The 13,219-nt window shown below is 45.3% G+C and overlaps 1 protein-coding gene across 1 annotated transcript in view; it reads right to left on the reverse strand.

Annotated features, from left to right (window-relative positions):
* P2RX5 (purinergic receptor P2X 5) overlaps positions 1-13,219 on the reverse strand; it is a 180,433-nt gene that overhangs the window by 12,527 nt on the left and 154,687 nt on the right. Inside the window, exons 7-10 of the mRNA XM_073565318.1 lie at positions 9,574-9,712; positions 7,960-8,096; positions 6,513-6,606; positions 2,499-2,564 (exon numbers count right to left, since the gene is read on the reverse strand). Of these exons, the coding sequence (XP_073421419.1) occupies positions 2,499-2,564; positions 6,513-6,606; positions 7,960-8,096; positions 9,574-9,712 (436 nt within the window). The remainder of the gene's footprint in view (positions 1-2,498; positions 2,565-6,512; positions 6,607-7,959; positions 8,097-9,573; positions 9,713-13,219) is intronic.

Below are 13,219 nucleotides of genomic sequence, written 5' to 3' on the forward strand. Positions count from 1 at the left end.
ACTGCACTGCGGCGCTAAGCAGTACTAGTGCTAGGTGCTGAGACTAACTCTAAGACACTAACTCATACACAACCGAGGAAGGGGGATCTTAATGAGTCAGTCACTAGAATCATACATCCATCATCAGACACACCACTAAAGCAAAAGACTCCATGTCTATCATAGCGCATGGCGGGGTGGCGATGCGAACCTTTTATAGCAGCGTCTTTCTGGGACCCTCCTTATGGTCCAATCCGAGCTGGAGAAGGACCTGAACATGTGACCTCCGATCTCCAATGAGAGATCGTCCCACGGGCATGCTCAGTGGACCAAAAGGAGGACTTAGTCCCTGGAGTAGTTCGCTGCTGGCCAGCATGCGTTGCTATAGCTGGACCAGAGGTGGCAGCAGTAGCAACCAAACCCACAATGCTGGTGTGAGCAGAACGCTGGGATCGATGAGTCTGCCGAGCAGGCTCCTCTGCGGCTGGAGAGGAATGGGAGACCACTGAAGGCAAAGCTCGGGATTCCTGCTGTGCAGCGACAGGAAACTGATGCCTAGCAATGTTTTGATACTAGGAACATGACAGAATGTTTTCCTTATGTTCCTGGTCTTCACAGTCCACAGATATTATTGCTATATATAATCTGTGAGACAGAAGATAGAACAGACTGTTTGGACCATGTCAGAAGCACCATCTAATTTCCTGCACAACAAATAGTAGAATTCATGACGATTTTAATGGGGCTCCCAGATGTTGCTTTCTGTGAGGTAACATATTTTGCTGCCTGCTTTCTCACAGGAGTGAGTGTTTGTGCCACGTCTTCAGTCATCCGAGTTCATCATAAATCAAGTCAGTGACATAGGAGCTGTGTATTTAGCTTGCATGTCACTGACTTGAATTATGATGAATTCAGAAGACTGCAGACATGGCAGCAACACCCACTCCTGTGATAAAACAGGCTGAGAAATGTGTTGCTTCACATAAAGAAGCAACTGCAAGCCACTGCTGTGTCGTCTGTGGGTTGCCCTCCCAGGGCGGTGGGGTACTCCGTACCGGGCCCGATGAGCTTCAATGGGAGATGTCACGGCAGCTGGGACCCGGCCCGTGGCCCTGGGCGCCCATTGTAAAAGGGGAATGTTCAGTGTGCTTATGGTGATGAAAGTTTATGAGTGAATCGTGACGCCACCTGTGGTGTTTGGTAATGAAGATGTTAAGCCGACGCTGCAGACAGATCCTCTGGGACAGATGGTGTGGTGCAGCAGTGATGTTGTAGCCCTCCACAAGCAGGGCTGTAGTCCCAGGGCAGAGTAGGTGAAGTGACAGATAGTGTAGTGTCAGGCGCAAGGGATGTAGCGGTGCTGGGCAGGTTGGCGCAGGAATAAGTGGAGGACACCGGGGCATGTAGTTCCAAAGCTTTTCTCACAGTCTGTTGCAGTTACAGGTGCCCGCATCCGTGCCGTGTCCTCCGGGTCAGGAGCTCAGCCAACTTCCAGGCAAGATGAAGTACTCCTTTCGAACAATCCGCCAACATATGTGCCTTTTCCGAACGTCTCCCTCTTAGCGCCTTTAGTGAAGTACTCACAGTACTGCGTTACACTGGAGTTCCTCCTATCAGATGTTCCTATGAACTCTACTTGTATGGCAGACAGCTGTAGCCTACTTTGGGGACTCCTTACTACTTAGTCCCGGCTCTCCGTTATGTTGCTGTTGTGCCCCCAAGTCTTGTGTGGGAATAAAGCGATGACAACTTCTATTCCTCCGGTGTCTGCTGCAGGACCATTAGTATCCATACAACCTTGGGGACCGGACCCTGGCCTTGCGCTGTGAACTGGGGAAGGGTTCTCTTCCAACCCTGATCCTTAGTCCTCCTGTTCTCCTTACGTTCCGTGCTAATCCTTCTTCCCAATGGAGAATCAAGCTTCCTTTCTCTGTCTCTTTCCTGTGTCAGCCGACCCAGATCACTGTGGCCTGCTGCAGCACTTCCTTCTTCCATCTCTCTCCCAGGGATCTTCTCTGGCTCACCCTCTGTCCTTCTACATCCTCACTCACTCACTGAAAGCATGACTCAATCACTGAATGACTGACTCAACTCTTCCCGCTCCTTTATGTAAACTCAGCTCCACCCACCTCCCAGCACGTTTCGTGTTCCAAGCAGGGAGCCACCAAGGGGCGCTATGCTACACTCCAAGCAGGGAGCCGCCGAAGGTGCTTTGCTACACTACTTTGTGGTGTGGGGTGCAAGTGTTGGAGTGTGGTCAGGTGTCTCCACCTTACCTGGATGGTGGGGTACCACACCTCAGGAGGAGGCGCAGTACCTCTGTGGCGACTGAACCCTCAGGGGCGCCAAATCTGTATTTTCTCCTATGCTTAGAAGATGTGGTATGTGCCGACCATGAACTGTAGCAACTCTGCATGGTTGTTTGTAAAATGTTGTGCCAAGCTAACATTTGCTACATCTCTGATTAGTGCATAGCCTTATGTGAATTTCTAGGTATGAGAATTCTATAATTTGCTTACCACACCCATAAGTGCCAAGCCTGAGCCAATATTGATAACTGTTGGTATAATATTGAACTTTCCAGCCTGGAAAGAAACACATTGATAATTATATATAAATTGAGAAGTACAGTATAACTGGCAATTAAACAGGGTTACCAAATTAAGGATAATTATCACCTACCCACAAATTGTTGAGTGTCTGAACACTGGAAACCGGATTGTTCACTAAAACAGGTCTTCTTTAAACAGTTCCTAGTGATATCAGTGAGCTGTCAGTGGGATTCAGCTTGTTTCCTCTCTAACTTAAGCCCCCGTTAGGCCGGTTTCACATTTGCGCTTTATAGCGCATTGACGGCCTGCGCACGGCCGCCGCTAAGCCCCGCCCCTGCCGGCTCCCTGCCCGCCCCATCCGGTCATCGCCGCCTACTAGCGCACATGGACGCTTGCGATCTGCGCACCCTATCTTTAGCATAGGGTGCGCAGATCGTGCGCTGGCCGTGCGCTAGCAGGATTTTGCCGTGCGCTGCGCACTTTTGAAGGTGCGCCGTGCGCGCAGAAATGCAACATGCTGCGTTTGGCGCACACGGGCGCACCTTCAAAAGTGCGCAGCGCACGGCAAAATCCTGCTAGCGCACAGCCAGCGCACCCTATGCTAAAGATAGGGTGCGCAGATCGCAAGCGTCCATGTGCGCTAGTAAGCGGCGATGACCCGATGGGGCGGGCAGGGAGCCGGCAGGGGGCGGGGCTTATCGGCGGTCGTGCGCAGGCCGTCGCTGCGCTATAAAGCGTAAATGTGAAACCGGCCTTAGACTAAATGATGTCCCAGCGATCCCACCAACGATCCAACATGATGGGATTGCTGGGACATCGTTAGACAGCCCCAGCAATCAGGACCAGCGACGCTGGACGCTGGTTTCTAATGTAAACGTCGGGTATCCAGGAGCCGCACGACTCAAGGACACCCGACGTTTACCTTGGAAACCAGCGTCCAGCGTCGCTGATCGCTGGTCTCTCGCTGCCACACGCAGCAATGCGTGCTGGGCAGCGGGAGACCAGCGATCGAAAAACGTCCCTGGCCGATGCTGCACGATCAGCGATAACTGGCAGGGGGGGGTCGGTCGCCGATCCCCGCACACACAGCGATGAAATAAAACTCTTTTTTTTCCCATTTTGCCTCTCCGTTGCGGAGATATTAGCAATGTGAGCATTGACAAATAATGAATGAACTTTTGTTTAGTCCAAGTGGATGTTATCATATAGTATCTCATACAGGGATAGCCTCTATCCCCTGATGAAGCCAGGCCTCTGGTGAAACATGTCGGGGAGGCTTAGGGCACAGTTGACAGTCATTTACTGTGGTCTTGGCACTCATTTGGTGTAATCAACATGGATGTGTTTATTTATTGTAAGAAATCCAGACAGAAATACGAGACATTTCGGTCAAAAAAATGACCTTCATCAGTCAGCTGGATGGTGAAGAAACTGCATGCTACTAGCCACTAGCATACAGTTTCTTCACCATCCAGCTGACTGATGAAGGTCATGTTTTTGACCGAAACATCTCGTATTTCTGTCTGGATTATTCTACAATAAATAACCACATCCAAGTTGAATACATCGAATGAGTGCCAAGTTATTTTTTTTACAGTAGAATTGAAGGATTTGGATCCTACTTGTGCACCACCTGTTGCCAGAAGTGCCTTGGTCATTATTACATTTACCGTGGTCTGTCTATTTAAACAGGCTATTAATATGGTGGTTCGAAAACTAAATTTAATATCATAATCTAATCTTTTTTTCTAATATTCTTTAATTAAAAAATCCCTATCCTTCTCTCACTATACTAACTGCTTTATTTTTTTTGACTACTTACTCATTGTTGACGCTTCATTTGAGAATCCCAGTGCATGCAGGGATACTCAAACGAAGTGTCAGTGACCTCTGCAACCTCCTTCCCCTCTCTGAAACAAAGCATCATCTGTAACTTTAGTTTCAGGGTCTGAGCTGGTCCCTGCCCTACTGAGCAGACATTGATTATCAATTCCGATGTATGCTTAGTAGATACCTGTCACTGTGCACTATTCTACCCAGTGTACAGTGACAGTGCGCTCTCTCACCGGCTCTGATCAGAAGTGACATCACTTACGGGAGCAGCGCTGGTCTCTGTTCAATCGTTCTCTCCTTACACTGTGCACTGACCATGCACTCTGTTGCCGGCTCGTCCCTTCTGATTAGAGCTGGTGAGAGAACGCATTGCCACCGTGCTCTGAAAGTAACACCGCACAGTGACAGGAATCTACTGAGCATCTATCGGAATGGACAACCAATACATGCTAACAAGAACAGAGCCTAGCCCAGCCTCTGAAATATAGGTCACAGAGGAAGCTTCCTTTGAGAGCGGGGGAAGAGGTTGCGGTAGTGACAATAGCCTATGCCCCCTGATGATGACACTTCGTTTCAGTATCCAGCATGCACTGGGGATTCTTACACGAAGCATGAAAGAGGAAGTAGTAGAAGAAAAAAATAAAGCAGTTAGACAGTGTAGTTAGGGAAGTATGGGGATTTCTTTGATTGAAGTATATATATAAGAAAAAAAAAAAAGATTATGGCATTAAATAAGGTGTAGAATGGAAATATAAAGATGCGCACTGAGTGATCTGTCCCATAATATATAGCATTCGCTGTTGTTATGTATAGCACTGCCCCATATCATATAGCGCCCTCTTGTTATGTATAGTGCCGTTCCGCATTACATAGCGTCCTCTTGTTATATATAGTGCCGTCCCATATCATATAGCCTCCTCTTGTTATGCATAGCGAAATCTCATATTAAATAGCATCCCCTTGGTATGTATAGCACCATCCCATATTATATAGCATCCTCTTGCTATGTATAGCGCAGTCTCGTATTATATGGTGTCCTCTTTTTTATCCATAGCACTGTCCCATATTTTAATGTTCTCTTGTTATATATAGCGCCGTCCCGGATTATATAGCGTCCTTTTGTTATGTATAGCATCATCCCCTTTTTTATAGCGTCCTCTTGTTATGTATAGCGCTGTTCCTTATTATATAACATCCTCTTATTATGTATAGCGCCGTCCCGGATTATAAAGCGTCCTTTTGTTATGTACAGCGCCGTTCCTTATTATATTGCATCCTCTTGTTATGTATAGTGTCTTTTCTTATTACATATTATACTCTTATGTATAGTGCTATGTTATTTATAGCGTTGTACATAAAGTGAAAAAATTTGCCCTGCATGCATAGCACGCCGCTGTCTCTGTCGTCTTAGGCTGGTTTCACATTAGCGCTTTTTAAGCGCACGCACGGCCGGGGGTAGCTCCGCCCCCTAGCCGGCTCTCTGCCCGGCGTGCCCGCCCCTTGCTTGTAGCGCCGCCTCCTAGCGCACAGCGGCGCCTGCGATCGGCGCACCCTATCTTTAGCAGAGGGTGCGCAGATCGTGCGCAGGCCGTGCGCTAGTTGCGCTTTGACCTGCGCTGCGCACTTTTGACGGTGCGCCGTGCGCGCCGAAATCCGAAAAGTTTGATTTTGGCGCGCACGGCGCATCGTCAAAAGTGCGCAGCGCAGGTCAAAGCGCAACTAGCGCACGGCCTGCGCACGATCTGCGCACCCTCTGCTAAAGATAGGGTGCGCCGATCACAGGCGCCGCTGTGCGCTAGGAGGCGGCGCTACAAGCAAGGGGCGGGCACGCCGGGCAGAGAGCCGGCTCGGGGGCGGAGCTACCCCCGGCCGTGCGTGCGCTTAAAAAGCGCTAATGTGAAACCAGCCTAACATCTGCACATGTGCACAAGTGTGTTAATCACATGACCTATCACGTGATTTCTCAAAGGGGATCATGTGACATGTCATGTGATACATCGAGTGCTGGGGGTGCCCACACTCTCTAAACTGCATGGGGTAACACCATAGTCTTCCATGATCACATGCATTCTTTTTTCCCACAATGTTCAGTACTAATAACTAAACAATTTTCAATGAATGTATTCTAATATATTAGAAATCACGTACCTTTCCATTCACCATGATATCAAAGCGAATTCCATAAGCTTTTATCAGTGTCCTATAATCAGTCCCATTTGCATCACGGTAGTACTTGGCATATCTTCATTAAGAAAGATATGTTTGGACATGAATATATGCCAGAAGATTAGCTGCGCAGTGATAGGCAAAATTATTGTAGGTGTACAAAATTAAAAACTGACTAGCTGAATCCTTCTAACATCTATGTAGAAACAGGAGGTCAATTTTGCCTGTATTACTCATGAGTCACTGCAAAAGTCTATGGCAGGGGGAGGAGGGAGCAGCTGGGTCAGGAGTTGAAGAGAGGAATGATTTATGCAGGGACAAGAGACTTCCTGTTTCTACCTAGAGCGGAGAAAAGAGAAGAATTATCTCGGTAGAAAGGCAAAATGAGCAATTGTGAGTGCACAGTGTTATATAATATGATGACTGCAATATATTAAAGTGATAAAATCTTTGTTTGGAGTGCTCTTTTTTAATATCACCCCTCTTTTCCTCCATTAAAAATTAAGGTACAAAAAGAAAAAAACAACATACTTGATTTCGCTGTGTTCATAAAAGTCTGATCTATTAAAATATGGACATAACAAGATTGGCAAGCTTCATAATGAGAAAAGATCATAACACAAAAATAATGTTTTTTTGGTTACCTCTCCTCCCTAATAAAAATATAATAATAAACAATCAAAGGATCGTATGTTCATGAAACTGGTATAAATAAAAATGTCTGCTCACCACATAATAAAATAAACATTCTCTCATTATTATCACCAGAAAAATAAAAATATTTTGGATGTCACAAAATAACATATAGAAAAAATTTTTTTTTGCTATATGCTGAATTTTTTTTTCATTTTAAGTGAAAAAAAAAATTCAGAATATAGCAAAAAAAATTGCTGCATATTTATTATGAACATAATAAGACTGACATGTGTAATCATTATTCCAGGTCATTTTAAATGCACAATATCTACCGTAAAAACAAGATTTGCATATTTTTCACTCTTTCATCCCACTTGGATTTTTTTTCCATTCAAAACTGCAGTTCATCCCGCAAAAAGAAACAAGCCTTTGATGTCACGGAAAAAGTAAAAAAAAGAAGGCAAGGAAAGAACGAAAGAGCAAAAAATGAAAAATTCCCTGGTCCTCAAAGGGTGAATCTCATGCACATGCTGAACTTTTTCATGGTAGAGAATATATGCAGAAATTAGCTTTTACTGCATTTTTTTTTTAAATTTTGCAGAGTGTCGATTTCCATTGCGGAGATGCACCTCTTTGGTACAGTTTAGAAATTCAAGCCTAAAATCTGCACCATATGAACCTAGCCTTAGGCAACAGTGAGCAGGGAGCCTGGCTTGAGACCTCCCCATCCTTTAGCCAGAGGAGAAACGGATTTGGCCGACCATTCAGTTCTTGTTTAATGAGAAATTTATACCTGAAATTGTATCCAGAAGAAACAGATTTTCCTGTGAATTTATTGTCCAAGCGAGTAAATGAATACTGGGGATCGCACTCGGACGCATCTCTGTCCAGGTTACAGTCCCATTCTATCTGAATGCCAATAACCCCTCCCTGAGAAACGAAGCACATTTAGTTAAAGTCGTATCTTACATTTTCTTGCTATGTGTATGTGACATGGTAAATAGGTCACCACCGACTTCTCTTCCTTTTCTTTTCCTATAACATTTTATATAAGTCTTCTGACCACAATAATTAAACACGATATAATCAGCACTCATGCAGTCCCTCCAAAATCCGACTAGAGGGCACTATAACTTTAATGAATAAAATATTGGATCCTAACCTGTAATATTTTATACTATAAGGTGCTCAAAATTGAAATTACAACCAAGACGGTAAAGTCGTGGAATTATGGAAATCACATAACGTTCTGGCATGAAGGCCTTTTCATGGTGTTGCCCATGTGGCCTCCAGCTCATTCTCTGGATATTATTACGTCCATGACAAAGTCTTATCCCTGATGAGTATAGACCTCTATTCGAGCCTCCATGTCAGCCTCTGGTCTCCATCTGGAGAGCATGTAGGCAACATCTTGAAGAAGCTTTCACGAGGGATTGTCACCTAGGTCATACTCCCTGGATACTGGTGTGGGGTGGCGTAATATACGATTGTCGGACTCTAGCCCCCTTTTATAAACACTAACAGCTTGGCATTACTTTGATTTGGTCTCAAAACTGGTGTATCTGCAAAGTGTCCCTGATGCCGTATCTCAGCACAACGCCCAGCCGCATGTTACTTCTGCTACTCTGAGCAGCCTGTGTGGCCTAAACATGCTACCATGGCTGCAGTGTCTCTGGACCTGCCTTCCATCAAGACAAATGTGACATCAGTGGTTGGTAATTGCAAAGGGAGCTGCCAGCAGCGGATCTTGATGATTTTTATTGAAATGTAATTAAGCACGGCAGAACATTCTTCAGACAACTATTAATAATTTCATTAATGGCAGCCAAGATGTGGAAGTGCCGGGATTTCTGTATGTAGCGATTATATTCCATTCTGAATAAATCAAGACGTTTTAAAAAAGATTGTCTCCAATTTTTTCATTATTTGCATATCCTTAAAGAGAGCCTATAATGTAAAATACAGCTATTAATCTAGATACGGGGTTAATCTGCTGGTTAATAGCGTTCGGACACTGCACTGAGAACCCCGCTGCCGGGAGAAAATTAACTTTACTCCCCTCGGTAATGGCTCTCCAAACAAAAAAAGATAAATGTATAATTATAAGGGTTTAAATGGTTAATTATAAGGGATTATAATCAACTGAATGTGTCTGCAATACCAGAGACAGCCACCGAAAAGTGTGGCGCTGCTGGATCATAAGCTTCTCGCAACATTAAAGAGCAGCCCATAATCACATGAAGAAATTTGATTTTTCATCTAAATATTTGCGTTTATTCTTGTCTGAAAAATATGATAAAACCAGTATCAGTATTCAGACAAATCCAATTAGCAGCAGAAATGACAGCTATAAATACAATATACACATCCACCATTTTCCATAATGACATATACTCATGTAACTTACTTCCTTTGCTATATCCTGAAAGTTATTTCCAGTCCAGGAGGCAATTTTGCCCAAGTAAAATATTGGACAGTAGTTGTTTTTTTTATCATATCGACATGTCTTCAGAAATGAATCGTTTTCTGTGTTCAGAATGTTAGTTCTATGAGAGAGAATGTCGACAATACATGAAAGTGAAAACATGTCTTAGGCTAGCTTCACAAAGTGTGTTTCTAAGAGTCTTTTGGGTTGAAAAGTGCATTTTATTAAGTCTGAAAAGTTTCTTATAATTGTTTGTACTACTTTAAGCAAAGTTTGTCGAAACAACATTGATAATACTGTCCATCTTTACTGCCACAGCTGCTTTGAACATGTGCTACAAGGGAATACGGGGACTGGAATCACCCATTTATCTTTGTAATGTGTATGGGAGACATCATAGGAGCCAGTCTCCATCCACCAGCTCAGAGACAACTGAACACTGGAGACAGAGGCTGCAGAAGTGATACTGGTACAGGAAAGAAGTCATATAATGAATAGAAACTGTATTACTGCTCATGATCGCACAGATGACAGCGTAATCTGAAAAGTAGAAAAAACTTCTACTGTAGTAATTACAAATGAACAAGGTGGCTTTATTCAATTAAATGGACCCTGGTGCAAACAGGTTAAGCCAACGTTTCTGCCAAATAAGGTCTTTATCAAGGTATATCTTGAAATTAATTCTACCTAATATTCATATCGATATATTATACTTATTATATTATCGATACACAGGTCAACGAAAAAAATTTTTTTTTCTGGTGTCCAAAATATTTTAATGAATTTGGGGTATTTTTGGGGTGCTGATTCTGAATATGTCATCAGTTTTGCCAGATTGGCTCAAGTTTTTGAGATTTTTGGTATCTTATTTATAGCACTTGTTGGTAAATGCGACGCATCATCTCATTAATTTCTTTGGATTAGTACTTGAACTGAGCAGTTCTCAATATAGTTTTGTGTTAATTAGTGTTCTAAAAGTTTGTTCATAGCTTGATTTTTGCACTAACTTTATGTTGTTGTCTGTTTTCCAGTGAAAAGCATGAACTCATCATGAAGAAGTTGTCTTAACGATCCAGACTCATTCTGTTACATTTGTGGTGAATATACACTGCCAAAACATAGAAGAAACATAACACACTTCGTAAAAAAAGTGTATTTTGCCTATTTTGGGGTTATGCTTGGGGACCAAGACAAGTTTTGGGCACCACACATAGTGTGCAAAGCATGTATCGAATTATTACGAAAATGGAGCAAAGGACAAAGAAAAAGCTTCAAATTTGGTGTTCCAATGGTGTGGAGAGAGCCAAAAAATCATCATGATGACTGTTATTTCTGTGCAGTGCAAGTGCAAGGATTCAATAAGCATAAGAAACGAAAATGGGAGTAACATGGAATCTGCAAGAAGGCCTGTCCCTCATTGTGAAGATGTGCCTGTACCTGTGTTTACCATAAATAACAGTCATCATGATGATTTTTTGGCTCTCTCCACACCATTGGAACACCAAATTTGAAGCTTTTTCTTTGTCCTTTGCTCCATTTTCGTAATAATTCGATACATGCTTTGCACACTATGTGTGGTGCCCAAAACTTGTCTTGGTCCCCAAGCATAACCCCAAAATAGGCAAAATACACTTTTTTTACGAAGTCTGTTATGTTTCTTCTATGTTTTGGCAGTGTGTATTCACCACAAATGTAACAGAATGAGTCTGGATCGTTAAGACAACTTCTTCATGATGAGTTCATGCTTTTCACTGGAAAACAGACAACAACATAAAGTTAGTGCAAAAATCAAGCTATGAACAAACTTTTAGAACACTAATTAACACAAAACTATATTGAGAACTGCTCAGTTCAAGTACTAATCCAAAGAAATTAATGAGATGATGCGTCGCATTTACCAACAAGTGCTATAAATAAGATACCAAAAATCTCAAAAACTTGAGCCAATCTGGCAAAACTGATGACATATTCAGAATCAGCACCCCAAAAATACCCTAAATTCGATGAAATATCTTTGGCACCAAAAATGCTGTTGACCAGTTAGTAATATTAATTGTATCACTTAATATTGAGCAGAATTAAGAATGTTGACAACCCCCTATATATTGTTTGAACCCGAGTACAGCCCCTTCTGTATATCGTATGAGCCCTCCAACAGTCCCTTATATACTGTAAGAGCCCCACACAGTCTCCCCCATATGCAGCATGAGCCCCACACAGCCTCTCCCATATGCAGCATGAGCCCCACACAGCCTCCCCCATATGCGGCATTAGGCCCACACCTTCCTCCCCCATATGTAGCATGAGCCCCACACCAACCTCCCCCATATGCGGCATGAGCTCTAAACAGCTTCCCCATATGCAGTATAAGCCCCACACAGCCTCCCTATATACACTACATGAGCCCCACGCAGCCTCCTTATATACACAGTGAGGGAGAGAGGGTCCCCGTCGAGTGTCCAGGTTGGAACCAAGGGGACCGTCACCTGGGTTCCGGGGAAAACTGTTTCCGGGGGACAGAGTTCGGGGATGGACTGTTGTGACAGACAGATGGGCTGGGGGAGGGACCAGTATAAAGGAGGAGGGGAATTCCCGGGACGATGAGTCAGCAGAACGACACAGAAGGAGCAGGAGATCGTGGGAGCGACTGAGAGCCAGAGCGACTCACCAGAGCCAGGAAGGAGGCCGGAGACAGGAGGGATACTTCCCCTGGACATCAGTGGGACGGCGCCGAGACGACCATCCGAGAACCGCTGCCCCATGTCGACAAGCGGCCGCCGCCTTCTTCTAGCCCGAGGCTGCGGCCTGCCCGCGGTCATTTGCGGCCGTTGCCGCCCCGCTCCAGCCCGCAGCCACTGCGGCCCCAGTTCAACCCGCGGCCGCTGCCGCCTCCCCTCAGCCCGCAGCTGCGGCCTACCCGCGGTCACCCGCGGCCGCTGCGGTCTCGCTCCAGCTCGCGGCTGCGGCCTGTTCCCCGCCACCAGCAGCCGCCCTGTTCTCACCAGTGGCCGCGGCAAGTACAGCACCGCCGGCGGCCATCACTGTCCCTCTCCGGTCCACAGCAGGGGCCGGGCCTCTGCTGACCGCGGACTCCCCGTCGCAGCCGTTAGCTGCGCAGGTGGCCTGTCAATCGCCACCACACATTGCTGCCGCTTGCCCCAGGCCAGGGGCTGCGGCCCAACCGTCCAAGGACTACGCTGGAGCCTGTGGGGCTCCAGTGTCATCAACGCGCCGGAGTGCGCGAAGTCTTCGTCATCACCTCAGCACCTGGGTCCAGCAACTACTACGCCGAAAGACCACCAACCCGAACGGCGAGGGACGTCTGGACGGCTAAGTTGACTTTATAGTTAAGGACCCGTAGTCGGCCATACCGCGGCCCTATAGTGACCGACTGTTGCCGGAAGTAGTCGTGTTCTACCCGTTTGTGTGTGCTTGTATAGAACCCCCTGCGAGGGCAACCCGTGTTACCCCTTTTGGTGATCAGGCCGGGACTGAGGTAAGTTCCCTCTGGTCTTATAAACGTTAATATAGAAAGCACCTAACTGTCTCGCGACTCGTCACTGCATCCTGCTTACCTGCAAACACCACAAATGCATGAGCCCCACACAGACTTCCTATATACACTGCA

The sequence above is a fragment of the Dendrobates tinctorius genome, unplaced genomic scaffold, assembly GCF_039654945.1.
Source record: "Dendrobates tinctorius isolate UK_male_01 unplaced genomic scaffold, ASM3965494v1 ptg000016l, whole genome shotgun sequence".
Taxonomy (NCBI): Eukaryota; Metazoa; Chordata; class Amphibia; order Anura; family Dendrobatidae; genus Dendrobates; species Dendrobates tinctorius.